Source organism: Ambystoma mexicanum, chromosome 1p (assembly GCF_040938575.1).
Source record: "Ambystoma mexicanum isolate Mex_15411 chromosome 1p, UKY_AmexF1_1, whole genome shotgun sequence".
Taxonomy (NCBI): domain Eukaryota; kingdom Metazoa; phylum Chordata; class Amphibia; order Caudata; family Ambystomatidae; genus Ambystoma; species Ambystoma mexicanum.
The window spans coordinates 836,983,893-837,001,708 of record NC_090921.1 but is presented as its reverse complement, the minus strand read 5'-3'; the positions used below and the strand labels follow the sequence as shown (position 1 = coordinate 837,001,708).

Here is a 17,816-nt window from a genome sequence, read left to right as displayed (position 1 = left end):
CCCGTCTTCGGCCATGTTGGCTGCCTCCCCCGCATCTCTGTTTGTGATTAAAAAAGTTACACATTTTCCCTTGGCCGTTGCTTGTTTTTTTTTTTTTTGTTTTTAATCCCTGTAGTTAGCGAGTCGCAATGCCCCTTCTAGGTCTTTTGCACCCAACCCTGAACTAGAAGGACCGCTGAGACCACGATGCTACCCGAATGCTGAGTAATCCATTTACATGCAGAAAATCTCTCCCACGAGGGCTTACAGTGAAAATAACTAAGTGGCTGGGGGTGGGGCAGTGAACAGCATAGCCATAATCTGCAGGTATGCAGTTGTAAACTTCTTACAAGCTACTTGAACATTTTACAGCCTCAAATAAAGCTACAATAAGGGTGACGTTTATTTGGTTATGGTTTAAAGCGTTTTGACGACGAGAGTCTGCACAAAGGCCATGTTGTCGATGGTTGCCACAGAAATTGCTGCGCCCAATGTGCTGTGACAGTGCATTGGTCGTTTCTAATGGGTGGAAGTTGCTATATATTTTTAGTAGGAGCCCATCTCGTGCGTGAATGGAACATCTCCACTTAATGATTTGATTTTCATCTTTACCACACACATTAAACCATAGACACGTGACCAGGAGGTGTGCTTCTCTAGGAGTCATTTTCGCCCCCGCCCCCCTCCACCCGTAGCCCCTTGGCACTGCGGTTTGTTTGTTTTTGGTTTCCTTTGCTTATATAGCGCGCCGAACCCAGAGGTATCTGGGCGCATTACTTGAGAACAGCATGGTTACATAGTACATACAATATGAGTTATGTGTGGGAAGGGTGGCAGATTGTACCAATTGTAGGCCCTTGTAGCCAAGAGACTACTATTTTCTTCCCCGAAAGTCACCCCTCCTTTACCAGTACTCAATTTCTGGGTTTTCTGTGGACCAAATAACTTTTTATATTGTTTTGAATTATGATTTTAGCTCTTTGCTATGTCACAAACCTCGCTCCGGGCATTTCACATACAACATTTATTGTGGCAGAACACAAGGCACTGTACATGGAACATACAATTGGAACAAGGCAATTTAACATATTTACATGTAGGCATATTGACATTGAAGCACGGGGTATCCCAATGATTGGCTCCAAATGGCACATTTGATTTTGGTAAAATGCCAAAACGGGGATTGGCATTCTGATCTCCAAGTGCCAAGTCAGCATTTTAGCCGCTGAACCCCTTGGCCCCCATGTGGAGGTTGCTGTAGAACAGGGCTGCCAGGAGAGCCAAGGCGGCATGAGGGAGCGTAGAGGGTTTTAGCATACCGATCAACCTATTGGGACCCCAAGTCCGATGAAATCAAATGTTTGTGTTGGATGGCGGACCGTTGAAGTCTATGGATGGTAAGTGGGTCTGAACTGAGTCTAGGGTGGCTGACACTGGCCAAATGCGGGTGAGTTAAGAGGTGGGGTTATAACAGGTAAGAAAATGGAGGTTGTGCATGGAAAGCTCTTTTGCATTTTGTCTTTGGTGCTGCACTGGGCCTTTCTATGTGGTGATAAGTCGGTGGGCCGTTGACGCGTTGCTCCAGCGTGGAGGAGATGACCGTTTTTCAAGGAGCTTTTTCATGGGAAATCCTTGAACGTGTTCCTCCGCGAAGGCTAAGGCGGTCGTCTTTGAAGCTATGCCAGCCCAGGGTGTTGCCTGCAGCTGTGTACGTCGCTGGTGAGGTCGCCTCTTGATGACGTGTCCAGCTCTGGGGGCCATCACTTCCCCAGAAGAATGAAGAGATTAGAATGTATCCAGAGACATGCCACTGAGCGAAGAAAGAACGGTGCAGACATCTTAACTGGAAGAGCCGAGGGCTGTGCCATCTGAGGGACATGCAACTTTACAAGAATTCACTCCACCATATAAAAGGCATTTTTAGAGCAAAAACAATGGCTTACAAGTCCTCGCCGGGCGTTGAAGAAATTGGGTTTAAGGGAAGGCTTTCAAAAGCTTTCACATTTTCTAGGGCTGGAGTTGGAATAGTACATTACACCTTCCTGGAATGATTAGGGGAAAAGGGATAACATATCTCGAGAGAGTTGTGTTTAGCCTTCTTACTTTTAAAATATGACCGAGTACCCCAGGGCACCAATGAAAGTGCACTTAAGTACTGGGCCTTGCCGTCCATATGATTTGGGGGGTGGGGGTGTGCGTGGGTCTGTGTCTCTTCTCCCGAATCTAGGGCAGTACCCCAAATGCCACCTGTAGAACGGTGTGCACAATACTTCAGGTGAGGCGTCCAGCACTGGTCATAATACCCAACGGTGTTCTCCGGGGAGTGGGGGGGTGGGGGGGTTTGAATCTCTTCCACCTGCTTTGTCCTTCTAGAGCAGTGTCTGTACAGCCTCTGGCTCTCCAGGCGTTTGGACTACAACTCCCATGATTCCTTGACTATGTTGCTGTGGCTGATGGGAGTTACAGTCCAAAACGTCTGGAGAACCAAAATGTGCAGAGCCCTGTTCTAGAAGATCGATGTTCCGAATGCAGGTGATTCAGTTTAATAACTGATGCATAAACTCACGGGTTTTGTAGAACGCTGCCTGGCCCCTCCCTGTCCGCGTGCGGGGAGGAGATGGCCAGGGGAGCTGGTTGTCCCTGTGTAATTTATTTGAGAGTCCTGCGCCAGCAGGCGTTCGGGTCGGGATTTCACTTGGAACAAAAAAGTCCTTTTGGTGGGTTAGGGCTGTGACTGATAACTGAAACTATTGCATTATAGCAGAGATTATGAGAAATGGCATATGAGGAAAGACACAAAGCTTGTAGGTGTTTGGTTGTTTGTCAACCCATTGACTGCCCACGGCCGTGCTAATACCTATGGCCAGTGCCCCAGATATGATTTGGAAGTGGGAGTATTTTACTCCCCATATTTTTTAAAGTTGTGAGTAAAATGAATTTTTAGGGAGTAAAAATAGAAGTCCAATTCCTGATGAGAGTATTTTTTATAATCGTGCAAAAAATGTTTTCACCGAAAAACCTAAATATTGTTGTAATAATTATTTCTTTGCACCTAAGTTATTTATGCACATTAAAAGATACACGTTTACTTCTTTGGATCAGGCAGCTATCATAGTTTCTACCTGTGGTAGCATGCACTACTGATCCAAACATATCCATGGAGTTTATTAGTGAAAACCGGGGCATAAGGTTCTTCTATGTGTCCGTTTTCTATTTTGTGTTGCCAGTATTTGTACTCATTTTTATTTTGTGGACGTATTTGCCTATTTTTAGGGAGTCAAAGTGGACAGTGGGGCTGCCTGTGGCCATTCCCACCCAGTTCCTGTCCCTCCTTGCCAACAGCACCTCCTCATGGGAACTCTTTGAGCTTGCTTTATTGAAGCCTTGACATCAAACTTTGCACTGGAGCTGCTTGTCAGTGATTTTTAAAGCAGTCTTCTGAGTTAATGACTTAGAGTAGTAAACGCTATACTGGTGTGATAAAAATGTCTTAACCGGGTCTGCCTTCAGCCACTCGATTTATAAGCATGATGTACGTCATTCACTGAAGTCCTGCCAAAAACCTGCATTCGCAAAGCTAACAGTTTTGGCTTGTGTATAAGTATTGGGCATTTGCCAGTCATTGCTATTTGATGCCCAGGTAATTGCAGCATTTTGCACCTGCTACCTTCAATTGCTAGTTAATACCTTTACGGCAGTGCCTGGCAAGTGCCTTTCCCATCCCTACACACAACCCCAAACTTTCGCCATTGCCAGTGCTTCGCTCCAATATGTATTTCACCTCCGGGAAATGGGGCTTCCAGAAGTGAACACCATATTTCAGTCGGAGCAGCCACAACCGGGCACAGACTTTCTCCCGAATCTAGGGCAGTACCCCAGATGTGGCCTCCAGCACCCGATGCAGTACTCCACATGCCATCTCTAGAACTGTGCACAATATTTCGGATGAGGCGTCCAGCACTGGTCATGATATCCAGATGTGTTCTCCCAGATGGAACAATATTTATGCAAGTCTCGGGAGGATAGCTCAGGGGCAATTCTCGCCTTGGAAGCAAGAAGCAAGACGACGCTTAACAACACAGGTTCGATCTCCCCCGTTTTATTTCAACAAACCCGCACCCACCCCCTTACTCCTTCAAGCCACAATCACCATCAAAGACATATTTCAGATATAAAGTTCTGTGGTCATTCTCCTGTTTCCTAAATGCTCTTTGATTTTGTGCACATTGTAGCATTGTGCTATTTGACAACTCCCACTACTCATAGGTGAATTTATGTACAGAATGAGAGCCGTATATTTAGTCACCAATTGATTTTTTTTGTAATATAGTGAGGATTTTACATGTCCCTTAGATGAAAACTTCTCCCTCTACAGATCACTGTACATTTTTTGCTTTAATTATAGTATGAAATGTAAATTACATTATAGTGAAATCGTAACTATATTTTTCGTAGTGTACAATGCTATGTGATGCCACTTCCTGTTTTGTTGACGGGTGAAAGGTCGTGTTACATCGCTTGCCGCGATATCACTTCAAGGTGAAGTCTAATGACATCACTTCCTGTGATGTCATCAGGGGTCAATTGTCGTGTGTTGTCACTTCCGCTACCCCTGGCATTTTGGTGAAATGACGTCCCTGCCAGAAACTCTGGCATCAGTAAACCAACCTTGACACCAGCACACAGGAATCCAGGCAGAACCACACAGAGATCCTGCTCCTGCAGCGCCAATTGTGACATGTCTTATCATTGGGCAAAGTACTTAGCCCCATACAGTTCCAGTCTCTTTTCTGCAGAAAGTGGGATTAAGAACGGCTAACATCAGCACTATTGCAAACTGAACGTGAAAAGGAAAGGGCTGAATGTTCCCCAAATAATTCAGACGTGTAGTGTACAGTAATGAACCGCTTTCTGACCACAAAGTGTTTCTGTTGGGAAAACTTTCTTTTTCTGTTGGGGTGGGTTGGGGGAGGAGGGCAGATGATAATTTGCAATGCCACTAGTTAGTTCCGCATTCGAAAGCTGGGTGTGGTTTCTTATTCATCAGGGAGGGTCAGAAAATCTTACATTTAAAATGTTGCGTCATTTGATGTGTAGTCTCACTTTAGGATTGAGATATTGGTAAAAAAAAAAGAGAGCATAGAGGGAGGGAGGACAACATTTCTAATATTGAGAGACTGGCTGGGATGGGTAGGTATGCACAGTATGCTGGTCAACATTTTAAGGCAGATCTGACGAAACTATGCTGGATGAATCTGCTGCTGACTTTGGACTATTTCGGAATGTGGCGAGGTCTTGCTGTAATGACTCCCTGGAAACTAGCAGACACATACTAACAGCATGCGATGGAATGAGCGGTCATTCTGAAAAAGCCTAAAGAAATCATTGTATGGATATAAGGACGTGTGCGTCTGACCAGTTTTGGAACGCTTTGTTTAGGGCCTACTGCATATGGAAGGGATTCCAGACATTGATAGAATTACTGTGACTATGAAATGTGTAAACTGAAACAGCTTTTATTTGTGAAAAGGTATGAATTAGCGAGAAGTCGCCTCGTTTATATATTTATTGATATCTATGTATAATTGAAGATGTGATGAGAAATTTTAAGTGTGTTTTTTAAAAATGTTCTTAATGGTAAAAATGTGTTTAAGGCGTGCATAATAGCCATATTACGCAATAAAGTTTTAAAAAATGAGTTTGACACGATTAAATGATTTTTAAAATAAACGTTGGGGGGCCCTTTTTTTCAATCGTTTTTCGTTTTAAGTGCACAGGTTGCACCAAGCCCTCCCACATTTAATGCATGCGCACAGAACTGTGGCGGCCTGCTGTGGCAGAAATGCGGACGCGCCCTCCGACTCGCGCCCCCAGCCTCCTATATAGATAACGTTAAGGTGTATAGTTGACATGGTGAATAATGCCACAGACTGCGTTTTACAATTATTGACACGCTAAACCAAACCAAGCCGTAGGGACAGACCCATACGGGCATGTGTTGCTGTTTTCACGCTTCAAATATTTGGTTCCATTATGTTTTTAATTGGTTCCATTATGTTTTCACAACGGTTGCACAAAGAAACCGTGAGTTGCGGATCGTGTAGTCGAAAGCCCCAAGCCATTAACTAGTTTTAAAAAATCATGAATTTTCTTTTTCCCGTACGACATATGGTGGCCAGGTGACTTTATGTTAAAGTGTCACTATCCCTCCTGGGCTTTTAAAAACATCAATGCATTCTAGGAGATTTAGTCTTCGATAACCAATTCGTTCTAATGACGTAATGTTTTGTTAAGGGAAAGTCAACAAGAAGATGCGGTGTTAATCGGCGGTATGGCGTCCTCGGCCACGCAAGGTTAACAGCGTGACCCCCTCCCCCACACAACCCCCCCTCAAATACACACCGACTAGCAATAATAGGGTGATGTGAGTGCGTGGGTGTAGGCTCAAGCATTTCATGTTAAAATAGTGAAACACATTTTAAAGTAGTACAAACAATATGGGCATCCTGGGTCTGCATCACAAACCTAACAATGGAAGCTACTAGCTAGACGCATAGGGCCCGTCATTGCCTTTGCCTTTACAATGATCTAGTCAAACTAGCGTCTGTAGGCGCGCGGTCTCGCGGCAGTGCAGGCACGGTGATGCGCATGCGCCAGAATGTGCCCAGTGGACGGCGCGAGTCCTGGGCTCTTTCATCGCGCACCGTGTTGTCCTGTCACCTGTGCACCGTCTCCGTGGCATTTCTGATATAAGGACCATCCGAAGCAGGATTTTATTCGCATGCTCGGTCTTCAGACCAGGGCGTACCGTCGGATTTATATCCCAGGCGTGTGATGTGGGGCAGCTTCCACACCACACGGTGGGGCAGCTTCCACACCACACGCCTGTGGCAAGATTTCCTGAGTTCCGAGGAAGTGGTCAGCAGGTCTGGGGTGGCACTCAAACTAGTGCTGCCCTATGTGGACATGTGGAGACTGCTATCTCGGGGCAGGGTAACTAGTCACGACGGTAGCGAAGATGGAGCTGGACGGAAAATAAGGAAGCGTTTGAGGGGAGTGGGGGGGGGGGTGGGGGATCACATGTTGGCTTGTACCCAAAGAGCCCCCTCTCAGTCCCAGGTGAAGAGTAGCCACAGTCCTCCAGACTTGAACAGCTCACCGCACTTTCCCTTCCTCTTCCACAGTAAAGTGCGTGCTTTGTTGAAAATGTTTACATTTGTCTGTATTTCTTTGTTTTTAAACCTGCGGCGTCGACCATGAGCAATAGGATAACGGCAGACCTGATTTTAAAAAAAATCTTTGCTACTAATTTCCACCTGTGATGCATTACTTCGTTCTCCTCGTTCCTTTCAGCACCTCCGGAACATGTTCCCAAGGCGTTAAGGTTGCTGGAAATCTGTGGGTTATTTATGGAGAAATGAGGAGGTGGATATGCAGGTTAATGCACTTACTGCAGATATCGGCGTGTAAACAGGCAGGCCCTAATCTCGGTGGCCGCAACTCGGCACTTTGTGCATTATAGGACTCTGAAAGGAGTGTCCAGGTAGGCACACCTGTGAAAGTATAGCTCTTGAGACCTACACGATGAGGCTCAGTGTGAGGGTTAGTCACCACTTCTCTTATGCAGCGCTTCCTTCAAATAAACTTCTCTGGCAGGAATCTGACTCTTGGTGGTCATTTGACTGGCCTGGGTCCTTGGCATCTGGCAGTGTGGTCATGGTGGTGGATGCCAAGCAGTGGCACTTGCTGCCAGTCTGCGAGAAGTGGTGAGGGCAGCCCTGGCATATCCCGGGGTCTAGTGGGGCAGACATCAGCATGTCCCCTTCCCTAGCCTTTTGGCCATAGGGGGGCATGTAGGGTGCCAGCGAGGTGTGGATGTGCCAGAAGGTGCTCTTGAGTGTCTTCCTGAACTCCTTGCGCATCAGGCAGTAGATGACTGGGTTCAAGCAGCTGTTGCAGTGGGCCAAGCAGGCGGTGACTGGGAAGACGTAGGTATGGAAGAAGTAGTATGTGTCGGTCCAGCTGACTACCTCCAACTTAACCAGCACGCCCCAGAATGTGGCCATGTGGTGGGGGAACCAACACACAAAGAACACCAGCACCAGAAGTTTGACGGAGTTGGCGATCTTGGTCTGCCTGTTGGGGTTGCTGGTGTTGACGTAGTGTTGCTTGAGAAATCTCAGAAGCAGAAGGTAGGAGACGGAGATGACAGTCAGCGGTATGAGGAATGCGAGGATGATCTTCTGAAGGTGGTAGACGGCCAGCCACTTGTTCTTTGGGAATTTCAGCAAACACAGCTGCTCTCCTGCCACATCCTTGACATTGGCAAAGATAGTTGTGGGCGCAGTGGCTGCTGCGGCCACCAGCCAAAGAACTAAGGATATCAATTTAGCTGCCCGGGCGGAGAGCCTTGATTTCTGGCTGATGGCGGAGGCCACTGACCAGTACCTGGTGACACTCATTGCTGTCAGCAGGAAGACGTTGGTGTACACATTGAGGACGGTAATGGTCAGGACAATCTTGCACATGGCCCCGCCGAAGGGCCAGCTGAAATCCATGGCGGCATCTACTGCCCAGATGGGTAGCGTCAAGGCGAACTGGAAGTCGGTGAGAGCCAAGTTGAAGACGAAGACGTTGATGGTGGAAATCTGCTGCCTAGCTCGAGCCCGGACCAAGTGCATGACCAAGACATTTCCCGTCAAGCCCACTGCACAGACCAGGCAGTAGACCACGGACACGATGATCCGCAGGCATTCGAGGCCGTCACCAGGTACGCTAGCATCGTCGTCGATACTGATGTAATCTGAGAAGGTCGACTCATTCCAGAAAATATGACCAGTGTATTGGGTTGAGTCATTGGCTGCCATCTTTCAGACAACTTCTGGATCAGCTAATCCAGTGGTCACTTCGCAGTGCGTCCACCAAACGCTTTCTAGAACTTAGGGCACCCCAGAAAGGAGTACCCAGCTGCCTCTGTATTCCTGGTGGCCACTGTTTGAAGCGACTTCTTGTAGCCAGGCTTATAAAGCGGCCTTACTGCTTTCTCTACTCACACCATCTCCAACCGTAGAGAACATTGCAGCCAGTGAACATCTGGGAGAGAACAACCCTTTTCCTGTTACCTCAAGGTGTAGCTGACTCCTGGATGGACGGTGAAGGGCCCCTGCACCCTCTCTCGGCTGGGCTCACGAGGAGGGCAGCCGATTCGAAAACAAGTTCTCCACTTGTTGCGATAATCTTGAAGTTCGTTCGGTCAGATAAACTGGCCACGCAAAGTCAAGGCGGCGGGAAAGACGTCGAGTGAGGCGTTTGGCGCGTTTTCTTGGCGCCGGCTCTCCTGCGCAGGTGGGTCTCTCGCGTGCTCGGGACGGTCCTCGTGCGTTGGCCGTTTATCTAGAGAGGCGCATCGCCAGTGCGGAGGAGCTGCAGACTCTCCTGCGACTGCTGGTGCTCCTCTAGGCGGCACCGTATTTACTGGCAGGCAGGGCACGTCCCCGCCCACCCCCGCAACGGGGGCCGGGCCTCGGCAGCGAGTCACAGCTCGGAGGGCTGGGAATCGGAGAATCCTAATGCATTTCGCATGTTCGCGCAAACTGCGAAACGGGCAGCAGAGCCCCTTTGCGGCAAGTGCTGTAAGCGCGGCCGCCCCCTCTACAGAGGGCGAGTGCAGGGGGTGTAGAAGTCTATACACACGCACACATGTATGTTAGACAGCAGAGATCATTACTGGCTTCAATAAGACATGCCAAGTCGTCCTCCCATGTTGGCGGGGAGGGTTAATTGACTAGCTCGTGACATATGGCATAGCTCGATGGTTTAATGCACATTTAGGCGTCGAGTACGAGGGTGCGGCGAAAAGGGGGTCCCTTCCCCCAGAGAGAGGCTACTTCCCAAATTAGACTGCACGCATTGCCAATTCTGCAGGAGATCAGACACGATTGGTTTGTAAGCTACACACACGAACAGCACTGTTGCTAATTCAATGGCGTTTAACAGTATCAGGGACCCACCTGAAATGCTGGATTCTATTTTTTAAAGTTAAGTGACAGTCCCCCAAAGCAGAACGCTGCAAGGTAGCACTGCACGGTAAGTGGCAATTGCCGAGATGTTTTATGTTGAATTCAACATATAAATGCAATCCTTTTTTTCGAATTCCTTGTATAGAATGTGCTTATAAATCCACCGTTTCCACGCGGAAGGGGTCGAGGAGCTTGGTTGCTTGCTCGTATTCAAGGGAGAGGCCCCCATGACTATGTACCCACTGTAGTTCAATAACGTGCACGGTCTGCAAAGCACATTGTCCAATTTCGGTAAAGCCTGGCCAGTCAGCAGGTTGAAAAAAAATAGTACAATTGACTTGCTTGATAACAACAATTATTGAAGCTACAGATATTTTAACAATATAGATGTTCGTTATGGCTTAGAAATGCATGCCGATGTTTTATATGCATACGGTTCCAATTTGTATTCTTGGGTGCAATGGGTTTGTTACCACATGGAGATCGATTTTTTTTCTTCCACTTGAACAATTTTGCAAAATTGCCAACTTAAGTTTCCAAAGGGTTAGCCTCTTGCTTTATATGCAATATTAAGAGTTAAAGGAGGCGACTATACAGCAGATGGCATTAAAAAAAAACTGCTAGAGGGTGCCCATATAATGGCACTTGTCCTGATGCCGCTTACAGGCAACTCGCGAGACCCTACAACCCTCAATCAGACCACGTGATGTCGCGTTTCAAATACGCATAGTGGAGAAGGGCGGAAAGGGAAATAAAGATGAGTTAAAGCAAGAGCAAAGGGAAATGAAATGATGGGGGAACTTGAGAAGGACCGGAAGTGGACAAGAAGAGGAAGGTGGGTGAAAAATGGGAAATAAAAAATCAGAGTGAGAGCACAAGAAACAAGGAATCAAAAAAATGAGTGCAACAAGGACACAGACGGGGAAAAGTAATAAAACCGTCCCGGAAAAAGAAGCAAGTCTGGCAGGAAAAGGACAGAAACCAATGGAACCTGGGCAAGAAGGGGGGTGGCAAAGAGAAGACCAATACAGTCAGTAAAATAGGAAGACAAGGTTAAAGATCAGAGTAAGTGCAATTAAAAAAGCAAAAGAAGGTGAGACTAGATGTAGAAGAAACCGTGGAAGAAACAGTTTGGAGATGAGGGGAGGAAGGGGGAAATGATACGAGGGAAAGGAGAATACAATGTTGGCATAACAGACGAAATGGACAAAGGGAAAAATGTGAATGAAGAAAAGACGTGGATCCCGAAAGTAGGGAGAAGCAGAAAAGAGGATGAGAAGGGGTGCAAGTGTATAAAAGCTCTGGAAAGTCCCAGTGCCAACGGAACAGACTGCTGGCAATTCCCACGCCCAATGGCGGAAATAGTCAAGGTAAATAGCAAAGGCCTGTTTTATTAATTAACTTATTAAAACTGGTACAGCAGTAAGCACTGAAGTCTCCACAGCTCTCTCGCCTTACAATGCAAAACAGTAGATTATAAGACAAAAAGGCATTACAACGGATTTCACACTGCCATCTTGGTTAACAAAACAAAAACCTACAGGTCAGTGGGCTTGGTTAGGGGAATTGTCTACATATAGGATACAAAGGTGTTAGTCTTTTCATTGGCTATAACTTATCTGATGACCCCACCTCGGACCACCCCTAAATTGATAAAAGTAAGAAAGACCTCATTTTAGCAACAGGTAATTGGCTACTGCAGCAATTACATGGCAGCTTCATTTTTAAAGTTGTGATTGGTTGGCTTTGGTCTTGCCAACATTGGACACTTGGCAGGTCACCAGCACATGAGCAAAATCAGTGATACAGCGAGTGATTTAAAGGAACTGCTTCCTTTAATTGAATTAGACACAAACCCTCATTTCCTAGGCTTCGAGTCAGGAAATCTAGCTTTATACTTGGCCTTGTCCAGTCTCTCTTGCTCTGGGAATCTGTGAGGATGTGAAGGCAGGCGCCTGTGTCTGAAGTTAATGAATGGACACTGTTCTCCAATTATAAATCCCGTGTAAGGAGACAACATTTTGTATTATTTCTGATCGACTTTTATTAGGATTTTAGCTTGTATTACTACGGTTGTCATTACTCTCTTTGAACACACTATCATTAAGCTTCTAAATGCCAGGCACCTGGCCTTCAAGATTGTTTGTTCTCTACTTAATCTAAGAGAAATATGTCTTATGCCTTGGGAATTGTTGTTTTCTGTTCTTCTGAGCCACGCACACCTCCCTTTTCACAGTAACCTATGAGGATGTGCAGCCACGGTCTGGCCTGCACACGTCTGTGTTTAAGCTAATTCAGCTAGTCGAATCTTCCTGCAGCTTCAAGGCTTCTTCGAGGCTTCCCATTCACTCTAATGTGGCTTCACCATCCATTTTATTCAATATGGTGCCACTCGCTACTGTTGCATTTCTACGTTTAGAAAGCTTTATATGTATTTCGTTCATCTTGCATTTCAGCGTATACATTGATTATATTATGTTACTCATGTATTAGACACAGGTAGCATTCTTCGTGTCTAAATGCAAGTTTAACCTAATGTCTGTGTTTCTTCATGGTGAGTGCATATCTGCTTCATATCTAGTGCATTTACGTGTCAGTTTGGCAGTGATGTCACTTGCTTTCATCATCTTCAGTTACCGCATGTTCATATCTTCTTGAACTTGCAGATTCATCTCTTCTTATATTGTTCCAGGATAAGGTTGGTAGGGCTGTCTTAGTGAAAACCATTTATCCTAAGTGCAGTATAGAGGTGCGGAATGGGCCGATGCCATTAATGCTGTCCTCTCGTTTCTATATCGAGGTGGGGAGGGGCACATGCGATGAATGGCGTATTCATCTGCCTCTCGACATTTCCCCCCTTCTGGTCGAGTGCTCAACCACATCCCTTCTATGGCTCTGCCCCCAGTAAGGCATCTGCAGAGTCCATATCTTTGTCACCCCCCTCAGGTCACCTGCGGTTTTTATATGGCCATCCACACTTCAGGTCATATAGCAGCAATCCCCATCTGGTTTTCAGAATACCCAACGTTCCATGTAATTATGAGGGTCTCTGGGATAGCAAAATGTTGATCCTGGAGAGACAATAGGACTTTGTCTTATGTCCATATCAGTTAGTGTATACGCATGGATTTGAGTGTCCAACTATTTCACTATTTTCATCGCTACTGCCTTTTTAGCTGTTTTCTTGCATTGGCTTATAGCTATTCTCAGGACGCAGATTCCAAATTGCACTAACACTAGTATGGCCATTCATATTTTGAATGCATTAGCCAGCCAGGAAGGGTTCCAGGAGAATAGGTAAGAGACCCAGTCATCATCCACTACTACTTCCACCTCCTGTACCATCTTAGTGTGGAGATCTGTTAACAATGTTATGGCCTCTGTAAGGGTCTCATATTCCTCACTGTGGGCATGTGTGTATGTACAGCATGACGGTCCTATTTTTGCACATACGTCACCCTCCATGGCTGTTATTAGGTCGAGGACATACCTATTCTGAAGAGTCATGAGCCTTATTGCTCTCAGCGCCTCTTTAATGGCATTAAACTCTTTCACTGTTGTGTTAATCATTTGTAACATCTCCCAGGGGGTGATTTGCAGCCACCTGGCATTCATATTGGCTTGCAAGCCAGCAGTAAAGAGGGACACAAACAACAGTTCTGTTCTACTGTACAATTTATGTTCATCTGGTATGTGGTAATATGCCTTTTCTGCCTGAAATGTAGTTACTACTTTTATTTCGTTCGAGGATGAGAGGCCTTTCCTTTCTCAAATGTGTGTCAATTTTAGGGAAATCTATGATGGGTATATCACTTTGGGACACTTCCAGAATTGGGCATGCTGGTCGGTCTTCACTTTCGAACATACCCCTCCAACAATTTTAGGGCAGTTTCATATATGCTTTGGATCCACAATCCCATTAGTGGAACATCAATACAGTGGTGCCTATTTTCATGCCAGTCACCTCAAAAACACGCTTCCCACTTTGTTTCCCCCTACTTTCAATGGACCGGTATTCCTGAAACATAATGTGGTATTCTTCAGGGGTATTATGAATAGGGGGCTTGCTTCATCCTCTACCCAGGTGGGTGATTTGGAATATTTAATTTGCACTCTGTTCCATCTCTACTTGTACCAACAGGAGTGCTTGTGCTTTGCGTCCCATCATTCCTTCCTGTATCTTTCCCTACAACATTGGGCATTGTAACAACTTGTGATCTACTGTTTTAGGATCCCATTTATTTGTGCCTTCTAGTACATATTGTATAATTTTATTTTTTATCTTTGTGTCATCCATCATAGCCTTTGTTTTTATATAGTTATCCTCATTGGGGAATGTATTTTTTGACATCCATCATAAAGTAGCCCATCTTCCTTTGAATTACCCTCTGGTCGTGCAAAGTGCTAAATGCGCTAGGCAATGTGCATCATATGGTGGTACTTCTGTGGCCATAAATGTCCTGGAAACACTAATGGTATAGGGAATGAGGGAGAACACATAGCAGCTCCCATCAGATGCCACTCTCCCGATCTGGTTCATGTGCTGGTACTACATATTATTAGTCACCTGGGCAGAGTCAGTCATATATGCATTTATGTGCTGAAAGTCCTCTCCAGCAATTCTTTTCAGCATTTTCATTTGCTCAGTGTCAACAGAGAAGTGTTGGGTTATTACGTCATCTAACATGGGAATGGGGGGTCACATTGTTATACACTGTCTTGGGTACATTATAGCGAACCAATTCCCGCAAAGTCAACAGAATAAAGAAATGGAGACAGCAGAATGTAAATAATGTAGCTACAAGCATTACTGCTAATGTGTCCACGTGATGCAAAGGGCCACATCCATTAGATGGTCTGTGGGCCAAAAGCATATATCTCACAAAATTAAAGACTCTTCGTTTTTATGTTTTCATTGTGTCTTTAACAGTATTTTCAAGACGCTTGTTTCTACAGGAAAAAATTCAAAATTATAGCCTGAAGAATTCTTTCAAAAATAGTGTTTGGGTCCACCAAAAGGGTGGTAAGTGTCACCTTGCTTGATCTCAAAGCACAGTAACTGTCTATTATGTAAGAGAACATTTCAACTATTATTATTTTTCTCTCCTTGCAAAAGTGCTTAATTTTTATTTGTGCAGATAAAATCCTTGTTTCTGTTGGTTCACTGATTTAGGGAGGGCCATTTATTGTCAATTTCAGTCTGCTGGTTGTAGTCTGCTCCTTGTGGCAGATCGTGTCTGCATCCGTGTCACCTCTTCTTCACCTTCAAGGAGTTGCAGCATGGCGGTCTCTCCTTTGTAGGGTTTGACGTCAATGAGATGGAGTCAATCTCGCCTGCCCTGGACTTGTACAGCAAGTGGTTTAGACCTTCACATTGAGGTGTGGACCATCAAAACACGGTTTGTGCCAGCGCCTCACAAAATTCTTAATTAACATTCTATCACGGGATACAAGATAGGGGGCTTAAGCAGAGTAAGGGTATTTATTTCTCCACTGTCTTTCTCATTGTTCTTTGACCTCCCGTACCCATCTCAAAGCTGTTGAGACATAAAAGTAGCACTCGCCCTCATAGCAGCCAGATAGTCATGCATTTCATAACCAAGCACACCAGCAGCACTATGGGCATCAGTTTGTGCTTGAGTGAAAGGAGCAAGAAGTATATGCATACAGCACTACATCATCAGCTTGTGAGGAGTCAGCTGATGGTCTGAGCTGGGCTGATTTGCGTATTGCAAATAGGGCTCAGGGTAGGCAATGGAACCATCCTTTTTTCAGGGTTATTTTCAGCAATTCGATCTTTAAGAAGGCTGTGGAGACACTCACAAATTCTGTTTACCTGCGGGTGATATGCAGAGGAGAATTTATGCTGAATACCTAGTAGGATTGTGATGTGCCCAAATAACTCATTTACAAAATGAGGTCCATTGTCAGACTGAAGGACTTCGCACACTCCCCACCCCCCACCTCGCATACGAGGAACTACTGGACTACTACTACTACTACTAGGCTGGACTAATGCCACAGCCTCCTTCTTAACATACCCTCTTCTATCCTGCGTCCTCTTCAACTCATCCAGAACAGAACCACAAGAGTTATCCTTGGCCTCAAGCCCAAGGACTGCATCTCTCCAGCACTGAAATCCCTTCACTGGCTCCCCGTAGCTGCAAGGATTAACTTCAAGACCCTTTGCATTGTCCACAAGGCTTTCTGGGGCCTGGGCCCAATCTATCTGCAACGCTCTAATCCTAAATACTCGCCTTCCCGATCCCTCTGCTTGTATTCCTCCAACTCTCTGCGGGTGAGCAGCTTCTCTAAGCAGAGACTTGGGGGCGGGGGGATCTTTATCCTCTTTAGGTGCCTACCTCTGGAACAGCCTGCCTGCCTCTCTCCATCTTGAGCCAGATCTCCTTAAATTCAGGAAACTCCTCAAGACTTTCCTCTTTGCCACCTCCTCCTCCCCCCCCCCTTCCCTGCTAACCACCTCTTTCCGCTCACCCGCTCTCTCTTCTCTACTTCTGCTCAGTTTCGCTAACTGGTATACAGTCACAGGTCCCAAGCTTTGCTCGCCAATCTCCTGCACTTACCCCCAGGCCTTGCACTTGCCGCAGCACTACTGCACTTCTGTTATGACCCATGAGAGTGGTATCTCCCTGTACTTAACCCATTTTCTGATGGGACAGTGTGCACTTGTCCCTATTGCCCCCCCACACACTTCCTTTTATGTTCACCTGCATAATCTGAATGTACCATACCTAGTAAGATTGTTTGTCCTGTCTTCACTATGTCTTCCCCTCCAATGCATGGACGCATTTTGAAAAATGTGTGCATAAGCGCATATAAATAATCAATCACATGTGGCATCAGGATGTGTGCATGGACTGTTTTCAATCCAGTGGTCTTGCGCATATATCTGTAGCTGTCACAAGCATGGCTCCTATCTACATAATTGATATGCAAATGCTGACAGGGTATTGCTTCTCTCACTGTTTGCAGCGTGTGCCCTGCTGTGCATTTCTGACAAAATGTAGAATTTATGATAAAAGCAGCAATGTGTTCAGTTAGGTTGGGCACAAACCATTCTTCCGATATCAGGGCTGCAAGACTCTTGTGTTGTGGGTTGGGTAGTGCAGCCGGTCTATTGCTACATTAAGTAAATCCAAGGGGCATAACTGGTTTTGCCAGTGCTGTCCTAGCACCACATTGCATCTGTGGGGGACACTGAGCACCCCCTACTTTTCCATAAATCCTGCTCTTCTGGTGGAGCGGTTCTCTGCAATTCAGTGATATGGGCTATGGGCATGGTTTTAAAGCCTTCTTTAATTAACGCATGTATCTATTATATGCTGTGTCAAATTCAGATGTTTCAGAAAAATACACAGCTTTTTTGGCCTCCGTCGGTGGCTTCTTTGCCACAGGAAATTAATTCTCGTCCTTCGTGTGGGCTGTGCGCTTCACCACAGTGATGGCCAATGGTAGTTGTGCATCTATGAGCCTGACCAATATTGGCGCATGCTGCACTGGTGTGCTGTCTGCACATAGGAAGCCCTGCCTCTTCCAACGTGACAGCCCTGCGTGTAATTGTTAACATCACGTAGTCAGAATGCACTGTTATTTTGGTGAGGTCAGGGGAAACTCTGTTTGCATTGAAAACATATCTGAAGAATGCTAGCACTTTTTTTCAGAATTCCCATTTTTCTGTGTGCAGGGTCAGTGCTGACTCATCGCGCCATTGTAGCACTGCTGCCAGCCATGTGTTGTGGTATTCTTCTGAAGTCCAATATACAAAGATGTCATGACTAACATTCGTGGCTCCGGGCA

General features: G+C 45.9%; 1 protein-coding gene across 1 annotated transcript; it reads right to left on the bottom strand.

The window, feature by feature from the left end:
• Positions 1 to 970: 970 nt before the first annotated feature.
• On the bottom strand, positions 971 to 9,409 carry RXFP4 (relaxin family peptide/INSL5 receptor 4). The gene has a single exon (XM_069652798.1). It carries the CDS (start codon positions 8,844 to 8,846, stop codon positions 7,599 to 7,601), a length of 1,248 nt encoding a protein of 415 aa, XP_069508899.1. The 5' UTR covers positions 8,847 to 9,409; the 3' UTR covers positions 971 to 7,598.
• Positions 9,410 to 17,816: the final 8,407 nt, after the last annotated feature.

Coding starts and splice junctions, on each gene's coding strand:
- RXFP4 (XM_069652798.1), bottom strand. CDS start 8,846: ATGGCAGCCAATGACTCAACCCAATACACTGGTCATATTTTCTGGAAT.